General features: G+C 36.2%; 1 protein-coding gene across 9 annotated transcripts in view; it reads right to left on the bottom strand.

Moving 5' to 3' along the window:
* The window catches only part of KLHL32 (kelch like family member 32), a 122467-nt gene that overhangs the window by 84081 nt on the left and 17119 nt on the right, over window positions 1-21267 (bottom strand). For 5 of the 9 annotated variants that reach the window (XR_007708097.1, XM_035561763.2, XM_050709954.1 and 2 more), the window contains 2 exons: window positions 10821-10909; window positions 7713-7893 (listed from right to left, as the gene is read on the bottom strand). Coding sequence is in view for 8 of the 9 variants with exons in the window: in XM_035561763.2 (XP_035417656.1) it covers window positions 7713-7893; window positions 10821-10843 (204 nt within the window). In the remaining variant the exon portion in view is untranslated. Of the gene's footprint in view, window positions 1-7712; window positions 7894-10820; window positions 10910-21267 lie in introns of those variants that run through there. The other 4 variants (XM_050709958.1, XM_050709953.1, XM_050709955.1 and 1 more) reach the window with 1 other exon arrangement.

The raw sequence follows: 21267 nt of genomic DNA, 5'->3' as shown, positions 1-21267 counted from the left end.
AAAAACTTAGACTTTTTTTTTTTTTAAGTTGAGAGAGAACAAAACAGAAGACAACCCTGTGCCCAGGCAGAAGTCTATGCTTCGCCTAACACTGCACACAAATCTCACAAAAGATATACTAGAGAAGATCCAAAGAATGACCAAGAATATGGAACGGCTTCCATTTGAGTAATATCTGAGAAAGTTAGAAGCCTCCAACCTGAAAGAGAGATGATGATTGAGTGCCATGAGAAGAACACCTAGGAACCAACAGTTTGTTGTTTTTTCCAACAGAAGAACCAGAGAAAATGAAATGAAACTGGTAGAAATCAGATTCAGAAGAACAAACAAAAAGTATTTCTTCACAATAATGAAGTGGTCGCTTGTCAGAGCACACAGTGGACAACATGTCTTGCACAGCCTCAATGGGAAGCAGGATAAAAGCTTGGATGAGACACTTTTTTAGGGTTACTGAACAGACAGAAATCACACCCTGCTCTGGAAATGCCCAAGCTAAGCACAGGTGGGAATTCTCAGGGACACATTAAGTTTAGCCGGTTCTTACTCTTTTTCTCCAGGCACCACAAACAGCTACTCCTAAAGCAAGTAGTCAACAATCTGACACAGTGGGCCATTCTTCATTCTCACTCAATGCTGCTAAGGGTATCTCTTTCTTTTGAGGCTTTACCTGTTAAATGGAGAGGCAGTTTAATTCATTGGTCACTTGCACACTAGGTCATCCAGTAAGAGTGGATTGGGACTCAGCCTGGTTTTAGATGTCTAAGTTTGAATACAGGTTAACTTAGGCAGATTAACTCCTGCCAAAGGTAAGCAACCAGCAGCATTTTACAACATTGACCAACAACATAAAGCTGTTCAGGACCATCAAATATAGAGGTTCTACTGCTTAAATACAACCTTTTATTAGATGAAGGCCTACAATGACAAGAATTCAACTAGCCAATACTGCATTTCAGGCTACTGAAATGAAGTTGTTAACAAGGTGCAAAAAATGGCACTGCTGACAGTGAAGAAACTGATTTTTTTTAAAGTAAGATATTTCCTATAAAATTTCTAACAAGCATAATGTGCAATGTAAAAGGCAAAAGCATGTGCATTATGACGGGCTTCTCCTTGTACAAATGAAGTGGAATGCATCAAACCCTGAAGAAGCATCCAAAAGAAAAACAGCTATTTTTATAGCTTTAAAACATCCTAAAACCACCTATGTACCCTTTGCGAGTGCAAGATATAGATTATGCTTTTAGTTCTTCAGCAGTCTTGTCTCTCTTTGGATACTTCTCATGGTATGTCAGTCCTACTCGCTGAACCTAGAAGTGACACACTGCCCAAGTAAATCACTCAGGTGGTTGGAGAAGAAGGGGTTTTCAGCTTTAGTACACCCACAAAATAACAGCTTTAACTTCTCCTGAGGTTGTGTAGGAAGATACTAATGAGGACTGCAAAATATAGAAAGCGTCTATTGCATCCAACAGTTCTAAGATTTAAGACTTCACCAGCTTGCAGAGACTGAGAAGAAAATCGGTGTGAAACAGCTCCATGCCACAGCCCTGCTCCAGTAAGTTGGCTTTCCACTGGCAGACACTTGCAGCAACACACAAGTTGCTGCAGAGCCCAGCCCAGCTTCAGAACTCTGCTATAAAAATGCTGAAAAATTGAAGGGAGGTAAGGTAGAGGAAGTAAAAGAGAAGATGGCAAAGAGAATTGGAAATTACAGCAACGAGGCTGCAATGACTCCTACTGCTTTCTGCCCTGCTTTTAAATTGAGAAAACATATCAGTTGAATAGTTACCAACCACCACATGTTGCTATAACACCAATTTAATTAGAGATGGTGAGCTACAGTCTCCTAAGGCCTACCTCACTAACTGCAGAGTTGATTCTGCCACACTTACTCATGGTGCACTTACTGTACAGGGAATTCAAAAAAAGTAAAAATAAAAATTAAGTGGATGACTCAGAGAGTAAGACTTGATATTGTTTACCATCCAGAGCAGCAGAATTGCAATTAATTTATTTACACATTATGAGAATTGTGACAAACGTATTTAGTGACAACATAACTGCGGGGTATTTGAAAATAGAATTTAGAAAATATTACAAATGTTTGTGATAGTACCCACACGGCCATGCTGTGGGAATTCTGTCTGCAGCAATGGAAAATTGCTTCATAACTTCACAGAAGAAAGAAGCATTAATTGCAAAGATAAGGTTGAACTAAGTAAAATAACCCAGACACACCCCATTACCTTGTCCACTTTGATAGTAAATACAGTAAAATATTGATTTAGAAAGCCTTAAATCATTTGCAAACCACCTTCATGCACAGTTAAGAAGTAAACAACAGTTTATTCAGATAGAAAGGCCTTCAGACAGTGAGCCACTTCACACATGCCTGTGCTTCATTACTTCGAATGATTTGATTAAACTTAGTAAAGATGTTGATAACACATACTATTCCTATGGTATTATCATGCTACATTAAAAAAAAAAAAAAAAAGAAAGAAAAATTAGGTTTCAGCCTGTGTTGTCCTCAACAAGTCTATATTAGATGTAAGTTCAGGAGTTAGACAAAAATCATCTCTTAAATTAATAGATTTGGCTAGGAACTTTTAGTACTGTAAAACATTTTAGGGCTTTTTTGAGATGTTTTTTGTTGTTGTTTTGGGGACTGTGAATTCTATGTATCATAGCTCATATCTGAGAAGATAAAATTGAACAGAATCAACTTAAGCAGAATCTGTTCTTCAATTGCATTTCCTTCTTAGCATTACCTTGTTGACAATGATTGGTCTAACTTAGAACTTTGGGTTTCAAATTCATTAAAATACTACTCTTGGGTGCAAGTTACAGGCAGATAACAGACAAATAGGAATTTACTTCAAGTTAATTGCTAGTAAATATAACAGCAATATCCTTATGAAGGCTATAGTTTACATGATTTGAGTTGAAGAGCCTACGGTAATTAAAAACAAGATGGCACATATATCATTTAGCAAAAGCAAAGATTTTATATGCTTGGGAAATTGAAAAAAAGTAATTTAGAAACAAATTTAGATGCCACAGTGAATCTATGTGACTGAGATCTACCAAAGTTGTGTTAGGCAATTAAAACAGATGAAATACTTTAATTTCTCAAATACATTGTAATTTCCAACTGAGAAGATGAAATTAAACTGATCCCAGGAAAAGTTTAGACATAGAAATGTTTCCCAACCTACTCAGGAAGCTTATAGTGAGGGTAACAGCCTCATTTAGCACAAAAGTCTCAGCAGTGAATAGATGCTACTAGAACAACAGAATTTATTTGGTCCAAATGCAAAGATCTAACATTTTTAAAAGTTATCTGGGAGAAGGATTTCTAAATAAGCAACCGTTCCAGGTCGTAATAGCATGTCAGAACTAGAGGTCCTTACAGCTACCCCTAAAATGTGTTAGGGAGAGCCTTTTCGTCTTTATGACATACGTAACAAGACCTTGGAAACTATTTGCTTCATACAATCTTTCACACCTCAAGAATTTGTTTATAAAAATCAGTTCTCTAACCTTACGCAAAAATGATGCAACATATTACAAAATAAGAACAATCAGCACTGCTGTGTACACAGGAAGATATACTCTGTTGACAGGGAGGAAAGAGAACAGGAAAAATTCTGAAAATAAAATGCTTAAAAATCAACTGTGACAGTTAAAAGTACGAAGACTGTAAACAAAATTAGTATCTATTAGGTTAATTTCAAAGAAAGATTCTCTTAAGAAGTGAATGTGCTCATTGTGGGAAAAAAAAATCAGGATATTATTGACATTTTAAAATCTTATTATAGTTAATTGATATAATCCTGTCAATCCAGATAACACGGAAAATGTACATCTGAGAAAAAAATAATCTAGTCCTATGACTATAAATCCACTCAAACGAAAAATAAGGAAGGAGAAAGGAGTTGTTCTGACTGGAAAACCAATGCATTTTGTACAAGAAAAGCTTGATGTTACATAATCACCTGCCAACACTGTAAATGCCTACTAACGAAGTCATGCAGTAACATTTCATTTTGTTCCCAGAGGGGAAAAAAGAAAAAAAAATATCTTTTAATTGGAAACCACTTACTTGCTAGAGCTATCACAATTTACATATACTCACTAACTAAACCTCCTTGTCTCGCTGCAATAGACTGAGACAAACAGCAAATTGCAGCATGTCATACAGAAAACTTTGCCTATAATGCTGTTTGTTACTTAAGAAAATAATTCATAAAAATGCATTTATTTACTATTCTTTACATGAATCTTTAAGGGTAAGAAGCTGACTCCTGTGTTCCCTAGCTCATTTTGGAAGAAGAGGTCCTTCAGTAGATGGTGTAAAGAAAGGAAATTGAAAATCCTAGTCCTCAAGTGCTTAAACTGTCAACTTAACTGTATTTTTTCTATGAAAAAAAGGAAAAAAGTCATACATACAGAGTATTTTTGTATCTAAATGATACAAACTCCCAAATCAGATGTTATACTTAGGACAGGCAGTTGCACTCAATAACCCTTGTAAGTCCCTTCCTACTGAACTATTCTAATTTCTAATTTAAATACTCATGTTTCAGCACAGCTGAAACTACAAGACTAACTATACCAGCTGGAAACCAGGATGGCACGCTGTTACCCCTGGTGCTGGTCAAAGCTCAGTATTTGATGAAGCTCAGGTCCCTGTCTTGTCTTAGAAAAGCAAATGAAGAATTTACCCCAGACTATAACCCCAAAGAAAAATTGATAATAAAAACCAATGTCTGACATTCACCACTCTTTTACATACAATGGCTCCAACTCTCTCATCCATTTGTAACGGGACACACAGTCATCCTGCTAAAGTGTTAAAGTTTCTGTTGCAGTAAAACAAGAAAATAAATGGCAATTTGAAAAGAAACATGCTGCTTGGCTGATTTGTTATTCTCATCAAGAAAGTACAATCTCAGCAGTAGCTCCATTTAAATCAAAATAGACACAGAACACGTAGAAAACCGTATGTGGGATCTGTAGGAAGCAAATATCCCATCTCTTGTACAAGCTGTTTTTAGAGAAGTGGCAAAAAAGAAAACAAAAATAAATATTCATGCTGACAGAGCCTTGAGTACAATTGGGCATACTTCTTGGGAATCTATGCGATCAGAAGAACTGGACGACAGCCACCCCAGAGAGAGCTGGGGGCAGGCTGGTATATTAATCAAATCTGTGAGCTACAGTAACCTGAAGCTACAAAAGGCAAGTTCTTTGTGTCACGTTGATGTATAGCGTTGTCATCTCAATTTTATTCACGTAACTCCAACATCTGATGTTCTCAGAATCCTATCCCCTGCAGTTCTGTGCTTACATGAAAAAATCTCTCAAAAATTAGTGAAAGGTAAATATATCTTGGCAATGACTTCTGCACAGTTAGAAAGACCACAAGGTTCTTCCAACAATTCCTCCAAGGAAATCCAGGAAAACTAAGGGTAGAACTCACCTTATGTAACTTTAACAGCTAAATATGAAGCACTTAAGTCTATTCTTTATGACCAGTGGAGAGAAATCTTGCACTTCCATATGGTGATTCATCTCATCCTAAATAAGTCTTCTACCCTCCTTTATCATCCTCTGGAGATGTCTATTTCTCTTCCCTGACTCTAAATGAAAATTGCCATCATTCTCCTATATCTTAGAATATGAATGCTTGGTAGCTCAAATTAGACAAAATTTCCCTAGATATAAAAACATTTATAATCCCAGTTTAACTATTATTTTTTAATCAACCTGTTTTTTTTTTTTAATGATTACATACTATATTCCTGATTCTAGTCACTTTTTCACCATGTTTCTGCAGAATAAATCTAATAAATCAAATCTAATTTCTCAATTTTTAACAAGGCTTTTTGTCCATTAATAACAGAAATTGTTTGACTGATTTCATAAAGCAAGAGTTTCATATTTATAGCCAAAACTAGAAGTTTAAAGAATATGTCCTACCAAATTATAACAGTTTGGGGGCAGATCAAATTACCAAATGCTGCATAAATCATTTGGTATTTTTAGTAGGAGAGATTTATGTAGCAGTTATTAATCTGATCTACTATAAAGCTTTTTTTTTCTTTGCCAAAAGGCATTAAGATTTCAATTTGCAGTAACCATTCAGCAAACAGCAAGTAACTCAATTGGAAGTGACAAGCTGAGTCACTGCGCCCCAAATCTCAAGGTCAATAAATAAGTGACTAAGGTAGAAGCTGTTCCTACCACACCACTTAAACACGGTACAGCTGCCCACTCTATGATGTTTCTATACACTGAATACAAATAGCTCTGGAAGGAATGCATTTCACAGGTCTCAAGGAATCGTGTGGCACACTTATTAAAATATTTCAGCTAAGCCAGAAGATCAGTCCTGCAGTGTATCTACCACCAGCAGCTATATGTAACACTCACTGGAGCTAGAGAGCTCCCAAATCCCTCTTTATCTTTGCACAGAAGTAAAGGGAAGGGGCAAAGGGAAAAAAACAGTGCTAAGCAATCTGCGTGACAGCAGGCCAAGGCACCACGAAAAAGCAATATTAACAGCTACCACGGTACAAAGTCTGCATGAGCAGAACACAGAAGCATGCAGACAAGCCCAAAAAATGAGCAATCAATTGCCTTAAAGTCATCACGATAAAAATAATATCAAGGTAACAATATTTCTTTCTTAAATATGTAGAATAATTTACTCAATTCTGACCAAAAAAAAAAAAAAAGAGACAACTCCAAAGGAGATGAAAATTATGCTCAAATAATTAGGGATACTGAAAAGTTGCTATACACTGTATTACTATTCTAACAGAACAGAAAGATCACCATAATGGTGCTTGTAGCAATACAATTACAGTGTAGGCAAAACATTAAATAAACTTGCTTTGTTACAGAAAACAGACCTTTAAATTAATTTCAGCTTTAGTCTCCAAACAACAACAGAATGACTCACACTTTCAAAAAACAACACCAGTCAACTAAAGAGCTACAGACAGTCCAACATTTTGAACAGATATACTATGATGAAGGTTGGTAGCTTTGCCTCTTACAAAAAAAAATGCTTTTTCTATTAGAAATCTCAATTTTTCAACTACTCCACCTTTATCATGTGGGTTCAATTTTCCATGCTGAGCATCTGATTTAGTCAGGTTTTGCAAAAAATATTTTAACCTTTACATTTCAGGAACATTTGCTTCTGAAAACAAGCTTTATTACACTCAAAACATTACTACAGGCTCTGAGAGGAGAATAAAATTACCAGTCCTCTTTGAGAATAACTGTTTACATTCCTATAAAAATTCACTCTCAAGCTGATTTAAATTTATTTATCAAGCTGATTTATATTTATTAAGATTTAAATTTCCTTTCTCTACATGCCCAAGTTCTTAAAAAAAAAAAAAAGGAAAAAAAAAGAAACTTCATCATGGGAAAAAAAAAAGACGAAATTATTAATAATGTTAAAAAGAACTTAATTATGTCCTTGATATTTCTATTTGCATTTCTTTCCTATCATAGGTATGTGGATATTTAAAGTTGTATACTCTACCAGATATGCATTAATACTGAATTTTCCTCCAGGCTCAAATTTACAGTTTATTCAGTATGGTGTGGATAACCATTCTCCCTTCTATACTTGGAGTAACTTTCAATATTATTGTAAGAAAAGAAAAAAAATAAATCTTTGGACTTACTCGGAAGTAGTCACTACAGGCTGCCAGGACTGCCTTATGCGCATGGAATTTCTGCTCTTCAGCAATAAGGGTGATATCACAAAGTATGCCATCACTTCTTTGCTGGTTCAGGGCTGCCAGGACAGCATCATTATGGGAGCTCGACTGACAAAGCCTCTGACCTGTCAGCATTTCCTGAACGCTGAGAGGAAAAAGGGAAAAGATTTTATCAATAAATGTAGGAAACAAGTAGATTCTATCAGCAATATAGAACAATTTTTTCTAAGGTTGTTCGACAAATCTTGGAAAGAAAGTTGTGAACTGTATTATGCAAAATCTTTTCATGGTACATCCATCACAAGAAAAGCTCAGTCTAACAGTATTATGAAATCTGATTACATACTCAGATTCAAAAATCTCAACTGTTCTCATTTTCATTTGCTTCTGGATGTCAGCTGGACTCACAGAATTGACTCAAAATCATTGTCGAGCTAAATGAAAAGAATAAAGCCCTAGGTCAACGGAGTGACAGAAAAACAACCCTTGAGTACCTCAAATCGATGCATTAGTGGGAAGGAGTATGCATCTGTGTAGCTAGCCCTACTCAAAAGAATGAAGACTCTTGGTCTCAGATGGCCTGTTTAAGCCTGATACTGGACTACTGAAAGTTTTCAGATGATTTAAGGTCATTCACATTTATGAAGCCTTTTTTACACTCAGGCCTTCCACCGCCTCCAAATATCTCCTTGCATGAATGCAGGACTTCTGTCATCCAGCCTAGGATTGTCTGATTTTGGCTTCCTTAGAAATCAGACAAGAGGAGAGGGAATAGAACTGCAGATGCATTTTTATGTGCAAACACAGTCATAAATAAATACGAATAGAAACAAACCAAAAAAATCTGCAAAGCCTCTTTGGGATAAAACAATGCAGTTCATCTGAAATCTGTGAGACTTCACCAACTCATATTGCCTGAGAATCTAGGTCTTTATAGAAGATGAGTTTACAGAGAGTCATTCATGAATAAATCAAAGGGAAGGTATAAAAAAAGAAATTTGATTACAAGATAAATAAGCTCTCATCTTTCCACTAAAATCACACAGTTAACTACATATGCAAGCTATGGCGGCAGCTGTGTGGCTGCTATATTCTTCATTCCCATCAACACACTCTCTGTACAATATATCCCACTCCCACGCTTCTGGCTTCTGCAAACTAATGCAGACTTGCCTTGCACACCGTTCGCTTTAATCTTATCTTTGAAAAAAAGACAAAAGCTAAGGTGTTATTTCTGGAAGAAGGATGGCTAAAATAGATTTACACATTACACACACAGGAGAACAGCCTGTATCTGAATTTCAACACCTTCTCTAATTGTTTAGGTTTCACACGTGGACATACCCTACATTTCAAAATAATTCATTCACATGAAACTTTGTCCTCAATTCTTCCATTTGTGGAACCCCAACGAAATTCTAATGGATAATTTTTAAGAAATCTAGCTTGTTAAAATAAAACGTAATTGTGATTGTGAAAATGTAATTATTGCTAACAATTTTTCCCTTCTGCAACTTTTATAGCTGGGTGACTGAGTCAAATGGATGCATTGTTTTTGGCAAGCAATGCTACCAGTTCAACTTGCTGTATTAAAAAAAAAAAAGAAAAAAAAAAAAAGAAAAAGAAACTTTCTGCAATCTTCATCAGCAACAATAAAGAATCTTTAATCAATGGTAAGCTATCAGTTTTGTTACTGATTCTCACAGAACTGCAGAATACAGTCTGCACAACCAGGTTTTCCCCTTCCGTATTAACTGGAAGAACTTTTTCTTCCCAAGGGAATTGAGGATATAATAAAATTGGAAGATTAATTGTGCAAATATTATAACCTAATTATATCTACAGGTGGTGTCTCTTTACTTATTTTTATAATTATTCTCTCTCTCAATGTTGTGAATTGTTTCTTCATTCCTCTTACTTTTCTCACAATCATCTGGAAGTTAATGCATCTCATTTTGTAGATAAGGACTATTTCACTCAGTAGAAAACAGTTTGAAAAGACAAGGCACAAGGGTAATTTTTGTGTGGAAATTATATATACATTAATACCTGCATGGTTTTAAATTCAGTTCAATCCTAATCCTTTTTCCAGTTGAATGACTGAAGTTAAAAATCAATTGCCTGTATCCCTTCTGTTAATAATGTATGAAGAACGTATACACATGCAAGGTAATTTAACTGGAATTTATAAGTGAAAATGCAGCAATTCACTAAACATTACATGGCCACATTGTATTGATGCTGTCAGTACTCAACAGCTACAAAATGCAAGGATTTCCTGATTCTCTCCTGCTGCAGAGGCATGCCAGGGAAAAGGTAACAGAAGTGGAATGGTAGAATACCCTAATAATATCAGGCAGACCTCTGAGATCCCAGATCAGCCCAAAAATGTTAACTACTCTGCAAAATAGAGCAGCAGTTGAACCTACCAGCATATCAGACTAGCGGAAGGTTGTGCAGAAAAGCAACTAGACGAATACATTCTGTTGAGTGTTTTTCCCTCAAAATGCTCCCAGAAATTACTTAAATCATAAATATCAACTCTCTGATGAGACAATGGACAATACAAATAAATAAATGAGAAAGGATAGATTGGTAAGTATATATGGGTGACTAAGACTCTATAAGAGGGAAAGAGACAGAATGTGAGATTCTGGAAGGCTGAAAGATGAATTTGGAGAGAATGCTTGAAATGGCTTCAAAGAACCGGAAGAGTAACGTATGTCCTGAATATATGAACAGTAAAAGCATCAAAAATCAACAGGCACTAACAGCTGCATAAATGTAAAACAGCAGTTGCTTCCACAATCAAAAATTCCAAGTATAGACAAGACCATAAACAAGATAACATATGAAGAGACTGAGACCCAAACCAATCCCCAGCATGCTTCTCGTTGCTTTCTAGTTGCCATTTGCCTCCAGCAATCTCTTGCAGACTATAACATGGATATGTATTAAATAATGACTAAAGAACAAAAACATAAATTTCACATTTTACTATCTGCTAATTAATGCTTTGCTAAACATCACACTAAATGTGAACAACTTCCTACACTCTACCAAGTACTATACCTCAGGCACCTCTCAGATGGCATTTTTCAGTTTTGCTCTTCTGAATATCAAAGCTTATAATCCTGTAGAGAAAGCCGCAAGCATTCCAGCTAGAGAGAGAGAAAGGAGAGGCACATTAAAATTCAAAGCATACACAGCCTCAGCCTAAAAGATCAATACCTTTAGGAGATGCAATTCCAAAGCAATTTTTTTTCAATTTTATTGCAGAAAGAACATCATGTGGACTAGGTGCACATGAAAATTTTTTGGCTAGACTGATTATAGCCTGAAAGTGGTCTTTCCTCTAGTCTTTTCTAGGAAGTCACACCCTACCACCTGAACTTCCTGCACCTGCTGCCTTTGAGGCATGTGTCCTTTCTGCAAACTCAGAATCAAGTATTATAAGTATTACCATAACAGGGCAGAAGAGGGGGGGAGAGAAGAGACTTCCCAACAAAACAATTTTTAGAATAGGCCAGAAGCACTTACTGCTATTTGCCTATTTCCCTTAATATTAAACAGCTATGAAAATCTCACAGCACAATCTCACAGTCCTTTGTAGGGTCTAAGAAGCTTTGCCATTCAGCTAAACTAATGCTTTGACTATATTAATTTTTCCTAAAGACACAACCGGGGGGCATAAAGGAGGAAGAGGCATACTGTGTATACTCCAAAAGGCAGCTTCCACTTCCCCCATCATGACAACTCTTGATCAACTAATTAGTGCTTTGACCAAGTGCCACCATCAACCTGAATATAAGCAAACCTGGCAAATACAAATAACAGTAAAGTACGGATGGACAGTATAATCAGACTTAATAAACTCTCTATTATTCCAAAAGGCAAAAATATGAAAATGACCATATCAACTAATCTATGCTGCTTAATGACTACTGAAAGTTGCTTCTACGACAGAAAGGGTAAAGGATGTTGTAACAGAGAATTATTCCCCCAAGTTGTCAAACCATTACAGATATCACACTGGTCTTCCAGTACCTGAATAATGTGACTTTTTCATCTTGCCCAGTTGCCATGCATGGTCTGTAAAATCAGTCATCTTTAATACAAACTTTGTCTGCTTTCCAATTACAACGATGCCCTATTCCAGGTGCTATCAGGGGTGTCCACTGAAATCAATACTGAAACACCACAAACACATTTAGGAAGTATTACTAATCAAACAAAGTACAAATAATCCAGTTCTTTACTTATGGTAATTTGTCCTCAGTTTTGTCCTTTAATCTTACATAGACTGGCAGTTTTACTTTGAAAGCCACTACAATGACTTCAGGGAGACCCAGTAAGAGATGCATGAAGGCAGAATTAATCCATTAGCCATTCCCCAGGTAACAAACAAACAACCTGCGAGAAAGGAACATTAATCCCATTCCTATTCTCCTGAATTACAATTCTTCATTTTACAGACAAAATTGCAGTTCCTACTTGCCAGAGAGGCACAGTGATGTCTGCCTTTCTGCAAGTGCTGTCAACTGCTCCACAGCAGCAGAAGAAACAAGTAATATCATGCAAGAGTTATACATAGAGGTTGACAACTTTGTTCAGATGGATTTTCTTGAAGACAACAGACACAACATTCTCAAGAATTCCCTGCAGACTTCGAGTCCTTACGGCAAGCCACAGAAGAGTAACAGACACTAGTCTGGAACACAAGTCCTATGAAGAGTGGCTGAGGGAACTGGGGTTGTTTAGTCTGGAGAAGAGGAGGCTCAGGGGATACCTTATTGCTCTCTGCAAGTACCTGAAAGGAAGCTGTGGGAGCTGGGGGTCAGCCTCTTCTCACAGATAACTAGTGACAGGACTAGAGGGAATGGCCTCAACATGTGCCAGGGGAGGTTCAGGTTGGAAACTGGGAGACATTTCTTCTCAGAAAGAGCAGTCAGGCATTGGAACTGGTTGCCCAGGGAAGTGGTGGCATCACCATCCCTGGGGGTGTTCAAGGAAAGGTTGGACGTGGTGCTTAGGGACGTGGCTTAGTGGGTGACATTGGTTGTAGGGTGATGGTTGGACCAGATCATCTTGGAGGTCTTTTTCAACCTTAATGATTCTATGATTCAGTTGAGATATAATTGTGTGCTTAGTTAGGTGTAACGTAGTTTTCCTCCATCTCATTCTCAAAAATAACCTGGTATAGGCACCTGCAATATTAACTACATCCTGAACAGTTGAAGTGTCCACAGAAATAACTCAAGGAAAACAGTGTTGGATGGCAAAATTTTAACTGATATAACAGGCAGTACAATCAACACATGATATTTCAACTTCATATATCAGGTATAAAAGAAAAATAGATTTTAATATAATAGTTAAAAGAAAGGTACACTACTTCATCTGCTTATTTAAACAATATTTGCATCATTTGATGCAATTCACAGACAATTAAGTATTCATTACAATAGAGAAATTTGAGAATCGGAATGTCTTCAGGTTTTATTTCCTTTTCCCTAAAGTCTATATGCTGAGCAAGAGGGTGAGTTCATCAAGAACTGCCAACAACTCTGTTGGATGCTTAGTAATTTGGCTCACACAGTGCTTCTCAGCAATCATGGAATCATAGAATCAGTAAGGCTTTAGGCAACCTGGTCTGGTGGGAGGTGTCCCTGCCCATGGCAGGGGGATAGAATGGATGATCCATCCCCTTGGTTTGGAATGTGCCTTCCAACCCAAACCGTTCTATGATTCTATGAAATATGTAATATATATATATATATACACACACACAAAACACCTGCATAAGAATAAAGAACATAGCTTATTGGTTTTCTAGCCATCGCCCAAGTCTAAAGCAATCCACCTTGACATCATGTCTGAACAAAATTATTTCTTTACTTATACTTTCTAAAGAATAGAGAAAGAAAAAAAAATAAAAAAAATCAATTTTTTGATTTTTGGTTGAGCTCAATTCACTTTATTTTTTATTAAGCTTGAGTAGAAAAATGAGAAATATGAATATATCTTTCTTCTCCACCATCTCCAATTTGCCAAATTTTAAAGTTAAGATGTGTCCAACAGGCTTGATATAACTGGCAACTGCTAGAAATTCCTACAACAGCCAGGGCCTGGTAAGGGAGAAATTCAAGTTTACTTTGACATTTTCCAGAGATCTAAACTCTCTGGTCCACAAAAAAAAAAGCAGTGCTTCCACCTGTTGTATGGATATGCTTTGTCTTTTTTTTTTTTTTCCCTGCTTCAAATAGCTGGATCCATCTTTTTTCTTTTTTTTAATGTAAACTAACTTTCACTGGTACATAAGGAAAGTCTTTGTGTTAGGATGCTTAAAACATACTATTATCATTCCATTTAACTACTTCAAGTAATTAAATTGGTTTAAAAGATTAGTTTATAAATTTAAGGATAAGACTTTCAGTTTAAATGGAAAAACTTTAATTCTACCTAAATCCTTCTGTTCTAGTGAAATACTCCATTATGCTGGAAAGATTAACAAGAAAAATATAGGCCAAACAGAAAACACTCTCTGGATCCTAGGTTTGAGACACACCCTAAATTTGCCATAAAGCAGTAGTTTTTTTGTTTTGTTTTTTCTTTGTTTTGTTTTTTTATTATTTCTGAGACACTTACTTCTTCCAAGTCTATGTCAAGGATTAGTAACCACTGCTGCTATTATATTGCACAACTAATTTTTATTTTGCTTCTTTTGCTTGTTCACAACCTAAAAGAGTGCAAATGTTTCAAGTCAGAAAACCTAGCAATGATGCAGTAAGTTTTGAAAGAATAGAATTTGGTGGGATGGGGGGTGTCGACCTGCAGTTTTTCATGAAAGCACAGTGTATGTAGGGATTTCAAAGATAAGCAATTCAAAAGGAATCATACTGTCCAAGCAAATGAAAACGTGCAACCGATATATCAAAAAGCTGTTCTGTGGCAGCCTCAAGAAATGTCAGGCTTTCTATAGATTTTTCATCTTAGCCTTACGATGCATCAAAGTAAAAGGTAGTTTGACGCTCAGGAAATCCTGAAGCACTGTGCCATTCAGCTGCATCTGTAGCATATCGTCAGGCTATGCTTCTTCTCTAATCTAAATTAGCACTGTAGTTCAGGAGTTATTTGTCCAAAGATTATTTTAAAAAATAGTATTTATTTAAGCGCTATTTCCTACCTTAATTTAGTTGACTATAATATTGATTTGGAAATATTACATACGATGCAATGGGCATTTGGAGCAACATATGAGAGCAGACTGCTGAGAACCTCTGGAGATGTCTGCAAGTGGAATAAAGCAGCTATTGCTTCGCCCCGCCAAGGCAGCCCCTGCTGCTTCAGACAGACACACAGAGCAACAGAAAGACTGGCTTCTCTTTCCGGGAAGATCTAGGTTCTTCATCTCCTAACAAAGGATGAGGCAAGAAACTTTGGGAACTCTGGAGTCCTTTACACTAGGACCACTCAAGAAGGCCTTCACCTTTCAGTTTTTCACAAATAAAGTTGCTGATCTAATATTTATCACTAAACCAACAGAATGGCACTGCATTAGCTATGCACTACTCTACCAAAAACTCCCATAATGTGAAAAGCCCTCTAATTTTTTAGAAGAGAAAAGCCCCCTTGAATTTTTGCTTTGGAGTGGGCCACCCATTTTTATTTATTTCCACACTGTGTAAAACAATACTACCTATCAAAAATCTGTTTTAAATCATCAACCTTAACCATTCAAACCAGCTAGCTAAACCCTAGAGATTAAAATGTTTACCCCAAAGCCATTTCACATATGTAGCTTGTAGGTTTTTTCCTAAACAGAGGTTGTCCCATGCCAGTAACCATTAAAACCTGCCAATTTATAAACTTCACCCTAAGTCTGTTTATTGTGAGGATTTTTTTTGTTGCTTTTTTGAGCACAGATGATGCATTTTTTCAGTTACCAATCTTTCATTTTGATACATTTAAGATTCTTAATTCTGACTCTTAAATTATGTTAGAAATGACTCAACATTACCTTTATTACATTTGCAATGTGCCATACTAAATTTGATAGAAACTTACGAGAATTCACCTACACAAACTAGTTAACAAGACTACAAATGCTCAATAAAGAATTCCTAAGTTGAAAATGCAAAATCTCTTATCTTCAATTAGTGACCTCCTTTCCCCAAGTCACTCCTTTTCCAAATGTGTATTTTAAGCATTGAAAAACAATCCCACTCAAAAGCACACTTCTTCACTTTAAGTTAGAAATAATAACAACGTAGATTAGGTGCGAAACAAACCAAAGGGATCATAAATATCACATTACTCTTTCCTGCTGAACAACAAAATTTTGAACCAAATAGGTATGGCGTGAAGGTAGAGCATTTGGACTCCATGAAATATTACTTTCCCTTTGACAACTTCAAATAACTGCTTTAAATTTGATCTTCATGCAATCTTAAACATCCTTATTTAAAAAGGAAACAGCATTGAAAAAAAATAACATCAGGAGTATACCACATCCATTTCCTTCGAGAATGACTTCATAGCACATCCTGAAGGAGGCTGTAACAGACTCAGAATAAGACCATTAAGATTTACCCACGGCAATTTTCTGTCCTAGTTTAGATCCTTACTCAGAGAGCTTCTAGATTTATCTTTAATGTACTCTGGTTTTCGTAAGTCAGAATAAATCATGCTTTTAAGCTTGACCATCTCTCAGAAAAAGAATTGTCAAGTCCTATCAGAAACAAGATGCACATATAAGATGATTATTCACATAGAATAAAGAACAGCATTATCTTCTAATTTTTATCAGAACTCTGCTAAGTGAATTTGTGGAAATGGAACCCCTTGGAAACAAAGCAAAAAAGAAAGGTTAGTTGCAACCTTTCTCTTCTGAGTATGTTGAAAAACTTCTCCTGCTTGCCTGGGAGACATTACTTTTCCCCTTTAACATCTTTGAGAATTGAAATATATTTTTTTTCCATTCCATATAAACATTTTCAAGAAAGTCACAACTGTCAGGAAAGCTCTGCCACTTCCCCATGTTGTCAGCAAAACCATAACTCAGACCAACTGCAAGTTTCTCGTCTGATTTAGTGCCTGAATACAGTGACTTCCAAGAGAAAGCATTTATAGTACAAAAAAGCAAACAAAAATACAACTAACCACCTCTAAGATTTAGTAGTAATTACAATACCAAGGGAGAGAAAAAATAAAAAAATTGGATTTGTTTGGAAAAACATGGGTCAGTCAAAACAATGCAAGAAAACATTCAACATAATCAGTAAAGTAATCAAATAAGTAAAAACAGAAAAATCAAAACTTTATGCTCTTCTGATTAGCTACAAGCTATTTTCTTGTGCTATCTTCAGGCTACCAGCTACAGTCAATTAGAATCATTAATCTTGTTGTCTATCACCACCAAATTACCAAATGACTTCACAAATCATTAAGATTTTAAACCACAGATACAAATTGAAACTACAGTGGTAAAGGGCATACAAGCAGAATCACAATTTCGTCCATATTCATGTGTGTTTCCTACGTATTTTAATACATCAGTATTCAGAACACTTTCTGAAGAGGCAGTCAGATGAAAACAGATACTAGGTTTATGTCTGTCTGTGTAACTTTAGGCCTATTTTATATACACACTACCAGTTGAGCAAGAGGTGGAGGCATTCTGCTGATAAAGCCATATGCAGACAGGTAACTGAACACAGCAGCACACTACACAGGAACAAGGAAACAGTCCACAGTTCCATGGGAAGCTAGGCATTTGGAGTTCAGTAAATTTCAATAAGTTGTTTTTTTCCAAGATGTACCTATATTGTTTAATAATTTTCATTTTAAAAATCAGTTTCATACAACTATAATAACCGTAGCAGTCTGCATTATCACCTTAGCTTTATAGAACCACTTACTACTGCTATCATTTAAACTACAGTACTAATTGTTTACCTGCCAAGAGGAGAAGGCCATTCCCTACAGCTGACCCATGTGTCATTATTAGAGAACTGTCAGGAGAACAGTATTATAATATATTGTCTCACCTTTCTGAAACTCTGGCAACAAATACGTAAAGCTCTCTAAAAGTAAAGCATCTAAACCATACACTATGTCCACCGTTGTTATGAAGGCTCAGGATGAAAGCTCTACAGCATTTTAGTTTTTATGCACACTGCTGCTGGCATGAACCTAACTCACTTTGCCAAAGTATAATTTCAAGATTTTTCCTGTAGAACTCAAGAAAGGAAAAGACAGGGTGACCTAAGTCATTTGTAACTGAAGCTTCATTTTTAATTTCATTTGCATTAAGTTTCACTGGATTAAAAATAAATAAATAAACAAAAAAGGGGGGGGGAAGGGTTTTTTTGTTACACATTGTTTTTGTTGTTGTTCTTTAAACCCAAGCATTTTTCTTCTGGAAAATTTGACAAGTTTGTAGCAAGATGTGGAAGACTTCCTTAAATGAGGTCAGAATGGTTTATACTGCAGAGTAACAGAAACTAAACTAAAGAGATCATAATTCTTTCTGCTAATAACTAGAGAAACTAATTCTGAAATGGACACACAAGAGCGAGGTGTGCTCTGAAATGCTGTCAACTTCATCAGTGACTCACTCGGATAAGCCTGAATTTTCAACTGTCACAGCCATCACGGTGCTTTTATTGAACACGGCAATCATTCTTTTAGAGTAGTGAGAGTCACAAATATGTGGGCATGTTTTTGAAACCCCTTCAAATTTACATGTGAGAGAGGTATACAGTACAGCAGATAGTCTACAGTGAAATTTTATATTTCAGACATAAGTAGTAAACATTTTCTGCTTAGAAGTAAAAAATGCTATAGTAAAGCATAAGTGATTGCTGGATGGGAGATGGCCTTGTGAAGTGACCAGTTATACAGCTGCATGCTACACCACCATGAGAAGATATATTAACTTAAAAACATTCCCAGTGAATTTGAATATTTATACGTCTTTCATTTATACTTATTTCAATAAAATGACAGAGAGTTTATACATCTCTATTGGACTTATAAGACTCCTTCAACTTTTTTAAAAAAAGATCATTCATAAAATTTAAAATAAAAGGCTATAAGTACCTAAGTAAACATGACTTTAAGAATGACCTTCAGTAGCCACAGGGTGGCAGAACTATACTTCAAGATAATCTATACCTCCAGGAGAGTGACCAGGATATTTCAAGGAGTCTTTTTTCCCCCCCAAAGCATAACCACAATAGGACAAAATATTTCCTATGTGTTCAGTGTGTGCTTTCTACACTATGAATAAAAAAAGAATCTATTTTAATCCGAGTTTGAAGTTCTTGGTACATAAGAGTATGACCAATCAGCAATTTTCCAAATACAAGTATTGCAACAGCATAGTAATAAGCTTCCATGTTTACATTTTGACAATTTAATCATGTCCTACAGTAACTGGTCACAAAATCACTATCGATTTTACTTATCATTCATTAAATTAGCATAAAGTCTTTCATATACATTAACAGTCCGAAGTAAACCTTTGTCATGTCTCTGTTGGAAGACAGAAGGGTAGATAACTTCACCCACATCCATTCCCAGAAGGGAGGGAAAGTTTCATCAATATTAGCAAACTTAACAGTGCCAGTATTGGCTAAATGCTTAGTTCAGGAGTGAAGACTGGGAATACACAAGGAAAGACGAAGAGCCAAGGGCAGGAGTGGACTCAAACTTGCAAGTGACTCAAACTTGCAAGTGACCAGAAAAAAAAAAACACAACACAACACCATCACATTTCAAAGAAAGCAACCAAAAGAATCCATGTCCACTGAAACCCACCCCATCTAGATTTTAGAAGAGAAGACAAGATCTTCACGTTTTGCATCTTCGTTGTGGAGAAGTATCTGCAGAACAGCCACCTGTGCTTTCTGTTGACTATGGCGGATTATAATGGATAATGCCTGACAGTTTACTTAGCAGCAGAGCTGAGTGCTAATGGTTCCAGTTCGGCTGTTGTTCCGCGTGGTCAGTACAGCTCTTCCAGATTTTTTTCTTCAACCTACCCTTTAAAAGCGTTAAGAATTTACATGTCCAAAAAGTTAAAGACAAAAAAGCTAACTGCTCCAGTGCCCAAACTGAGGTTGGATATGATTGTCTTACTACAGGAAAGGCACTGGGTATTTCTAATTCCGATATTTCCTAACACAGGAATGTTGGATTAAAAAAAAAAAAAAAAAAAGTAGATTTTTTTCATATGGTTTATGTTTGTATTAGAGAAGCCAACGAGGGGTAAAAACATGGAAAAAACATGTATACAACCTTCCCTAACACTCTTTTTCCTAACGCTTAGGTTATATCAAAACTCCTGTAAGCCTGGTTAATGCCATTCCAGCATAAACTTGTATTACAGGGATGCCTGTATTACTGTTAAGCTGCAAACTGCTTTAAGAATAAAAGGAATTTTCACATGTAACTTTCAGTACTATTCACTTTTAATTGATTTACAATATTAAGTAGGGGTGCCAGGACCCAAACTTAGCCAGAGCTTTGAAGTACATCTAATTAATCTAGACCTTTACCTTATAATGAACTCAGAGTGATTAAAAACACTTTATATTGAAAAGACAGGTTTGAATGAAGTATTAGAAAACTTAATTGGAAAGAAAAAAAAAAGAAAATCTAAACCATAATGAGATAATGAGAATAAATAAGATTTACAGATAAACGTATTTCTGGCCATTGTGTTTGGGGGTGAAGAGAAGGGAGAGAATGGAGAGGGCTGCCTGACTCCAAACTTTTTATACATTGCCATGAAGAAAGCCCTAAGTGGTAAAGTATGCCTAGTCATCTCTGCTTTTTGGGAACCTTCTTTTTCAGATACGAATCCTAACAGGCGTCTGTTCCCTGCTCCTTTCACGAGTCCCTTAGCCTTTCCCACGGCACTGAAAGTTTGCAGTTCCTTGCTGCAATTCTCTTTTCCTGTCAGCCCCATCTTCCAGGTGGAAGCTCTCCCTCCAGGATACTCAGATGTCCCAAGTAAGGAATAATCTCTCTTGCCACCATCTATCTGACACTCCACACACTAATCAAATACTCTCTTCTGTGATGGGAAGTTATTTATTTATCCTCCACAGCATATGTCAGAAAGTTTTCCTCCAAATGCTTTTTCTCCTCCACCTTGTAGTAGACTCTGTTCCAATTATTATAGCTTACTACTACATAGTATATGTATGTCAGAAAGGTATAATCTGATAGGACCTACAGGACAGACTGGCACCTGATTTTGTTTCTTTCTAGGAGAAAGAGAGAGCTGTGAGATTTCTTCAAAGGATTCTTCCAGTATCAGTTATACATATATGAACATACTGACACTGTCATAGTTAAATAATCAGTGAGAACTGTAAAAATGCTCCTGTATGTTGAAATTCCATGCTTACCTTGAAGAAGGCCGTGAGATCTTGTCAGAGGGAATACAAGATAGCAGAGATGTATATATGCAATTTTCAATACTGGTTGCTGCATACCTGTCTCAAAA

The sequence above is a fragment of the Cygnus atratus genome, chromosome 3, assembly GCF_013377495.2.
Source record: "Cygnus atratus isolate AKBS03 ecotype Queensland, Australia chromosome 3, CAtr_DNAZoo_HiC_assembly, whole genome shotgun sequence".
NCBI lineage: Eukaryota > Metazoa > Chordata > Aves > Anseriformes > Anatidae > Cygnus > Cygnus atratus.
Note: the sequence above shows the minus strand (reverse complement) of the source record. Positions and strands in the feature narration are given on the sequence as shown.